This window comes from Nelumbo lutea, chromosome 6 (genome assembly GCF_056320005.1).
Source record: "Nelumbo lutea isolate HS-2025 chromosome 6, American lotus-T2T, whole genome shotgun sequence".
NCBI lineage: Eukaryota > Viridiplantae > Streptophyta > Magnoliopsida > Proteales > Nelumbonaceae > Nelumbo > Nelumbo lutea.
The window spans coordinates 16,623,709-16,632,709 of NC_142689.1; the positions used below are offsets into that span (position 1 = coordinate 16,623,709).

General features: G+C 37.8%; 1 protein-coding gene across 1 annotated transcript; it reads right to left on the bottom strand.

Annotated features, from left to right (window-relative positions):
- Nucleotides 1-5,391: 5,391 nt before the first annotated feature.
- On the bottom strand, nt 5,392-6,591 carry LOC148847610 (uncharacterized). Its single transcript, XM_088952305.1, has one exon. The coding sequence runs from the start codon at nt 6,496-6,498 to the stop codon at nt 5,548-5,550; it is 951 nt and encodes a 316-aa protein (XP_088808431.1). The 5' UTR covers nt 6,499-6,591; the 3' UTR covers nt 5,392-5,547.
- Between the last annotated feature and the right edge of the window lie 2,410 nt (nt 6,592-9,001).

The following is a 9,001-nucleotide window of genomic DNA, read 5'->3' on the forward strand; positions in this document are numbered from 1 at the left end:
TTTTTCACAACTGTAATGTGCTGCCAGAAACAATAATCCTCTCCTAGGCCACCCTCAAGTTTTTTCCTTCCGTAGGCCTGTTATGGCCACATCATAAATAAAACTTCCTGTTCCAGCCAGGACCAGCCAGCTCAATCGAATTAGTAAAATGGAGAATAAAAGCAGTTAGGTGTTGAGAGTAATAAGAAGCTCATAGGCCATGGCCAATTGGAACTCTAACCATATATAGTGGGTGTTTGGCATCTATACTGTTTTTTAAGAAAACAGCGTCACATCACAGATAAAGCGGTGATTCAAACAACGCTCTCTTGCTTGGTACTGTTTTTTCAGAAAAAAAAAAAAGAAAATATTATTCCAGACCACATTTTGGAAATCGGGAAAGTGTGGTCTGGAGTAATGCAAAATTCAATATTTTCTGATAAAATAATGTATTACTACCAGCGGTGCAATCATGTAACGTCATCTTGGACGTTGGATGATATAAACCATGTTGAAAATGTTTCTGTCAACATTGATACCAAGCAAAACCACTACTGTTTTCTCATAAAACAGCCTACATGACAGCACCTGTCCCAAACAAAAATTAAGCACAACTTTACATGCCCAACACCAATTTTCTCAGAAAATGGTGCGACGTTCTCAGCACCGATGCCAAACATCTACATAGCCAGTGTGATGTTTGGATGACATAATTTGCTTAATTATTAAACCCAAAGGAATGGCGATGGTCCTAGGAACAAGTTCATAACTACCCATTAATGGCGGTCCACTTTAATGGAAAATGGAAATACACTTGAGATCATAAATTCTCAATGGGTCAGTTTTGGTTTGAATGTGTAGCCCCACGAATAGGAGTGTTAATGGGTCAGTTTTGGGTTGACTCGTCCAAATCAAAATCAATTTGGATGGATTAGATGGACCAATGAGACATTGAATTGGACCACTGAAGACTTGATAGCTCAAAGTATTTATTGGATTGGATGGGACTTGGTTCATCTAGATGGATTTATATTAGATTGGATTGGATTGAACTAATATCTGATCCATTGATAGAAGATAAAAATGTATGTGTCAATGGGCCGAGTTTTAGTTGAAACCAATCTAAATAAATTTGGACCAGCCCAAATTGGTCTAAAGTACTCATCAGATTGGATTAGACCTGATCTTACTGTAATGGATTCGTATTGGACCGGATTGGATTGAACCGAATCGGCCAATTGACACCTCTCCCCACGAGAACAATGGGCTCAATATATAACCACTTCATCAGATAAGATATCGATATACAGTAACAACAGTCTGCTTTACATGCCTACAATGAAATAGAAATCTTGTGATCTAAAACCAGACAAACCATGAATGGGATTGATTTCAACTTTGCCATGTTTCGAGTTCTTATCAACAGTTTTAAGAGACCCAGCTGGTTCATTGACTCCAAGAGGTATATAGATATATGGGTCATGTGGGTCAGAACTGCAAGAGCTAGGTTTGGGCCATGACAGATGAAGCCCTAATTATAAACATGTAAGAAATACAAATATACGTAGCATATCACAAAAGATCAAGAATAGTCACAAAATATTACAAAAGTTAGGTAAGATTAATTTTCCATTTGAACAGTCAGAATTTCATGGATTAAGGGTTCGACCTATTTGGATTACTCGTTTCCTCACAACACTTTGAGCCAGCATGATGTAATATACAAAGAATCATTACCTACCAGTACTATTAAATGGGTCCCTTCAAACTTCAAAGCATGCTAGGATTGGCTCAGCTTTTAAAATATTCAGTTGCAATCATCAAGCAGGTTAAGTTTTGTACTTTTGTATCTGAAATCTGAATCTAGGATTGAAGGATCAAACTTGTAATATTTTAGCTTTAGTGCTTTTGTACATAACATTTAATTTACACCTGAATTTATTTTAAGATTCCTCATAATCTTAATCTTATCATCATGAAATCAACGCTAAATAATAATTATTAAAATTAATCTGTGCTCCTTCAATGGAATGAATACATCAACCAAGCTCACAGATCTATCAACTGATGACCGGAATTAATTCCCATCTTTTAGATTTCAATGATTTTTAAGGAACAAAACAAGGTAATATAGTTTTTATCAAGCAAACCAATCACCCAAAACTCCATCTGCAGGTAATAATATATCTTGTGCATAAGTGTTCCAGTTGAATTACAAATTTTAACCCCGGAGCCCATTCGTCGTGGATAAGCTAAGGTTGCATTTGGATAAGCTGAGCTTAAAGGTATATATTTTGACCTCAGTTATGTTTTTAACAAAAAAAAAAAAACTCTTAACAAATGTTCAAACACTTCTTTTCTCATTTTTATTTACCACACTCCAAAGCACAAAAGCAGAAGCTTATCCAAACATGGGCTAAGCCCTCTTTTTCTAGCCATATCTTCTACCTTTGTCGTTGTGTAGTTATCTTTTGTCTTTGTTTCAACAAAAAGTCTTCATCATCCCTTTCATTACTTTGTTTAATTATGCTTCTCATCATCAATGCTGTTTAATTACTCTGACACCCTAAGCATGTGAAAATTAACTAGTGTTGTCACATCATCAGAAACACTGAATTCTTCCTTCCCTTGTCCCAATATTTCCTGGTTTACCCAATACTCTCACTGCACTGCAAGTAACAATCAAATTAACTAAGTGGAGACCACTGTCTAATCTATATCACAGAGACCCGATGCAGCAACATATCAAGAGAGACAAGCACAATTAGATCCTCCGTAACTAGTTTTATATATGTCATGAAAAGAATCAGTTATTACCAGCTTTTGCATCTCCCTTAATAAGAGTGTTGGCACTGAAAAGGTTAAATTGATACTTTCCTAGTAAGGTTGCTTCTGGTTCTCGTGGCCAAAGGACGACAAGGGCCATGTGACATAAGTGGACTCAACGAGTGACCTAGCTAGCTCAAGACCCTTAATCCGGTGGTCTTTGGCCCTCAAAATTAGGGACTTTGTGTCCTAATTGTTGAATATATAATGAGACAGGGTCCCCCGCCATGCCTGCATTGTCTCATTAAACTTTACCTGATGTTTGGACATCAATGTCCTTATCACTACTGTTCATATACCCTCCTAAGAAGAGGGTCTTCTAAATGATCCCAGGACTTACAGTTTGGTGGAAATTAAGGATTTGTGTAGCGGCCAAACCACAAATTATTCTTGGGATCAGAGTTCAGTTGAGCTAAGCATCTAGAAATAAATTAGCCTAATTAATTGATCCAATTAGGTTACCTTTTTTTACAAGACTCAGTTTGTTGCAGTGCGGCTTTCATTTACGATGGAGTGAACGCATGGGAGTGCAAACAGGTTAAGTGTAAATTCTGGCTTATTTTTGTGAGAAGTAAAACAGAAAGAAAAATGAGGTAGCCCTAGCTTATTTTTATTTGGAAGAAGGTTATTTGTCTAAGAGTTAAAGGTAGGAAGCCAGATGATGTGATCCTCACCAGCTTAATGTGAAAGCAGAGAACAAGTAAGGAGGAAGGTGGTCAATTTTAATTTTGATCAGGATGCATGATTTAATTTGTACTGCCAATGAGTGCAAATGAACAATAAGTACAAATTTTATATCAGGTAACAATAAATCATGCATAGTTATAAAAAGATGCAAAACTGAACTGGGTGCAAAATTTATATCCCGTTCAGATTTGCACTGCAAACAAACAGAGAATAATACTAAATAGTAAGATAAGCTTGGTTTGTCTTTCATCAAAGAATTGCCTTTCTTAAATCCAAATAAAGCTTCTAATCAAGTATCACAAATTGGGAAATGTTTTCCACGAAAAGTTCATATGTATACTGAACATATGGGTATTTACTTCTAGTTTGTTCCCAAGCTATATGGAGTGAAGTAGGACTAACCTCCTCTATTCTTTAGGCTGTATTTGGAAACGATGCAAATAGAGTGTAAATCCTGGTTCAAGATAAATTTACACTCTGGTTCATTTTTGCCTGTACTTGGCAATATTACATTTTTGCATTGACAAATGACAGGCCAATGCATATTTACATTGATAATAAGATGTAAAAGTGCATCAATAAAAAAGAAGTAAATTTGCATTCAAGTGGGCTTTTAATAAAAAAAAAAGCATATGCTTTATTAGAATTCGTTTTTGCATCCATTAAAGCTAAAAATCTGTTTGGTAAGAAGATAATAAATTTGTCAATGCAAAACTAGCCCAACTTTGCAATTTATATGAACCGCTTTACACTCTACATATTTGCATTGTTTCCAAACACAGCCTTAGGTTTAGTTGAAAGAGTACAAATACAAATATATACAAAATAATTAATAATTCAAAATACAAGGTGTTGCACTTTATGGCCCTGGATGTGAATTATAGAAACCATATTTATCTCTTAACATTATATTCTTCTATTTATGGGATTAATTGCAGCTTGAACATATATAAAATATTAAATCTTTCTTGAAAAAATAGCACAATATGCTAGAGAATGAAACAAAGGAATTATTCCAAATGTAAAGCTTAATTTAGTCTTAGTTAGGAGAAAAATCCCTTAAACAAAATTGCAATAGTATGGTACATTTACTAATATGTATTGCACATTAAATCAAGATTTCAACCAATCACGTTAAAGATCTTACACAGTCTACTTACTTTTCATTTGGTCACATTTTATAAGATGTACTTACCATCAAGACATCAACAATATTAAAGATATCAATCGTGACATATCATTTTATTATTTATTATTAGTTCACATTTTTAAGTGTACGGTGCAGTTCATACACCATAAATTCTGCCTCAAAGAACCTCTATTTTGTCAGAAATATGGATTTCTAGGTAATTAAATTCTTATTATTTGGGCCCTTTTCTGAATAGCTCAAGACTAGAATAGAACTGCAACTCGGCCCAGATGCAGGCTCAAAGTTTGAATTATTATTATAATTAAGATATGAAAAGAAAAAAGAATATAGAAAGAAGAGAAAAAAAAAAAGTGTAGGTTTATTGACCGAAAATAGCTGTTCAACCACACCTTAATATGGATAAAATGGCAGTCTCCTGTCTCCATTGAAGTCATAAAGCTGACTAGTCTATTTCGACAATGACTGTAATCCTAGATTTCCAAGGGCAGATATTGTAAATTTTCACGAGAATTATGGGCTTAGTTAACAAGGGTCAATTTCACCTGCCTCAACAAAAAGCCATTCCATTGGCAATGGCCATTGGCATACTTGTGATTCACGGTGAATATAATCAAGACATTGTTTTTCTATCAAATAACAAAACTGCCATTCAATATATTAGCTAGGGTGACCATTGATGAAGGAGGAGACATTAATTAATTGGTGGCATCCATGGAGACATGGGAACTGATTGGCATTATTGTAAATTTGTGTAAATATCTATGTAGTAGTTGTTATTACACCCCGTTGATCATTTGACACAGGGAATTAGATATTATACATTATAATTTATATATAAGCCCATCAAATTAAAAGAAGGAAAAAAGAACAAAAAGGAGCTGATCGATCTTTGATGAATTACAGTCTCAAGGCCTTAAGAAAGGTTCATAGTTTGGCAGATCAAACGAGCTCCAATTCCCATCTATTGGATTTGAATGAAGGGTCGGGTGATGATCATGGTGTACTGATTCGAAGCCTTGAAATTGTGCCGCCGGCCACGTCAAATTCGAGTCCACCACCGGAGAATTGGACCAGAATATGTCTTGATGATGAGCGGTGACCTCTTCGACCGGCATTAATGGTTGCAAGGCGTAAGTGTTGGTGTCTAAGCTCGTAAACTGTGGAATCCTCTCTTGTTGCCTACTGTTCATACCAAATTGATCGCCTAATAACACTTGCTGTATCTCGCTCAATTGGGTGTCCGCCGAGCAGTGTTCCATTGAGCACTGAGACCCAATGATGCCAAGCTCGTGTGAGAATTGAAGCTGTGGGTTGTGGGTTGGGTTCGAAATGCTGGGGAACTCCAGAGACGAATCAAGTTCCCTGGGAAATTCCGCCGGCATGGTTGGTGGGTCAGAATCCGGAGGCCTTTGGTTTAAGAACTTGGCATAGAGAACTGCAAGATCGATATTGGAAGCATCAGACCTGGTTGCTTCAGCAGAAGGAGCTATGATGTTAGCACCATCCGAGCGGTATAAATTTCGGCCGGATGGGTCATCAGGGGGAAGCCTGGAACGATCAAGGCCGCTTAGAGAGCGCTCAGTCGATATCCTGACCGACTTCCCTCGACGATTCTTCCGGCAACCTCCACCGACGGGCACGTTACGTAGGGACCCTCCTTTGGTCCAGTATCTTCTACACCCTTTGCAGAAGTAACGAGGCTGCGTTAAACTGTAATTGTTGTAGTAGCAGAACTTTGTGTTTGACGAGTCGCAGCGCGGGCAATTTGGTGCTACTTCGACGTTTGGCTTCCATCTTCCGTCCATTACCAGCGGCCTCGGTGGGCATGGCAGCACCTTCTCACTCTGTGTAAACATCACAATCTCCTCTCTCCTCTCTCCTCTCTCCTCTCTCCTCTCTCCTCTCTCATACACACACAGAACTGATCAGAAGGTTGTGAGAGACGGGGAGGCGTAGGTTATATGCGGGAGTGTGTGGAAATGAGGGCTCAAGCGTTGCATGAATTTAGGGATGTCCCGAAGCCTCAATCTGGTTTTGGATCGGGTTCGGGTTGAGCTGAACAAGTGATAAGCACGACCCTTTAAATTAACAATTGCAACATTGAAATCTTGGTTGAGTACTTGAGTATATGGATTGGATCATTCAAACCGGATCCAGTTCGGGTTAGTCGGAACCGACCCGTTGAAACTGAGTGTGAGAAGCAGTGGGCGGTTCTGGGACCGTTGAAGGAAGAATAGGCGGGGCCTCACATTGAAAGCTTCCGTAGGCGGATGGAATGTGTCGGTGTCCATGACACGTGGAATGATGTGATTGGACGATAGGGCAGGGATGTAGGGACAAAGACCTCGAGGGGCCGATCAGGTTTCTTTTAGGGGCAGGCAGACAAACTTTGATTAGGATATATTAGCAAATATTCTTGATGACTAAACTGCCCTTACTGGAGAATATACTACTGTGCTTCTGAGCATCACTTTTTCGGCAGACAATGTCAAATCATCAGGGTAAACAATTCGATCGGAAAACATCAAATGATCGTGGAGACCCATGTTGGACCCCACTGCTGTGGAGAAGAGTTGAACTGTCAGATCGGACGGTCTCAATTGCTTATTCAAAAATTTAACTTTGACTTTGGATTGAGGGAAATAGAGCACCCATGGGTGTGAATGCAGTTATTGCTGATGGTAGTTTGGTAACTTTGGTTGAGAGTTGGGAGAACTCAGAAGAGCGAGGGGAGCGACGAGACGTGGTATCGGGTTTCCCGGTGCACGTGCAGCAGGGTACGTGTCGTCGGAACGTAAGAAGAACGGGGATGAGAGAACGTGCGGCGGACCAGTTATGGATGTCTTGGCGGCACGTCATCCTCGAAGTTGGGCCATGCAAAAGCAAAACTCAAGCAGTCAACGCTTCATCTTTCTTTATTTATTGCTCGGTGTCTATTTATTTATTTTCTGTTCATATACCAAGCATAATTAAAAAATTGAGTTCAAGTGCATTTTGGTCCTTACAAGAAAATAAAAAATGGGAAATTGATTTTAATTGAATATTATTAGGCTGAATTTTTTTTTTTTTTTTTTTTTTTGTACAAAGGCTGATACCGTGGTCACCATGAAGGATGCATGGTCCCCAAAAATGAAAATCACTTATTATATCCCTTATTCATAGGATTTTAGGGTTCGGATTTGCTGCCCACAACTTGTTACTATATCTCTACTCATAAGACATTATAATTGCATATTAGAAATATTTCCCTTATTATTTATAAGAAGTTATTCTCAATACAGGGCAATGGTACCTGTGGATAAAGATATGAGAATAATTTATTCCCTTATTATTTATAAGAAATATTCCCAATACAGGGCAATGGCACCTGTGGGTAGAAATAAGGGAATAATTTGTGGGTTGAAGTTCCAGGGTGATAATATCATGAGGTTGAGAGTATTAATAGGCTTAAACAAAATTACAAAAGTGCTATTTTAGTATGTAAGAAATGTTCAAAGCACTTTGTTAATTAATTATCCTTTAGAAACAAACCATCACCATGCCTCAACATTCTATTAACTTGCTGTGGAGATTAAGGATGAGTTACATCGTTGATGATTATATATATATATTATAGACAGGGAGACAAACGTTGGAAAAATCTTCCACGTGGAAAAGTTGGTTTGAGACTCAATATGGACTCATAAATTGCTTTGGCTTTTCTCATGAAAATTTGATTCCAAAAGCTCTTGTATCATGATCTGAATAAATCAGATCTCCTTTTAGGTAAGATTTGTAAATTTCAGCGGCCAATGACTTGTGGAAGACACTAATTAAGGGTGGGCCATGGGCTGAAATGCACAAGTGACCAATCTAGAAGGTTTCCTGCTTGATGGATGATTCGAATTGGCCACATCATCCATCAATGTGACAGGTCATGTGGGGGGAAATTAAATTATGCTCCCCTACTTGATCTATTTAGCGAGCCTTTTTCCTATATTTAGAGGCAAACTGATTGTCGTGTTGTCCAATTTATGATCAACTTGTTGGAAAACTGTAGGCATCCCTTGAAAAGAGGGCACAAGGGAAAGGGAAAAGAGGGGCTGGAGATTTGGTCAAATCCTATTTTTGATAAAATATACAAAACACAATTGAAAGCTAAAACGTATTTCTATTCTTTATTCATAACTATAAAATTAATAAGGAAAAACCTATGATGCCGGAAAGAGATGACATCATAAAGACTTTGATCAATCAAAATCTCCTCTCAACCGTGAATTTTGACAAAAACCCATCTGATTGGTTACTGGCCACTAGCTTTTATGATGCTAGTTGCTTAGTTGTAAGTTCTTTTAGTATCATATCTTTTCGGTATCATGG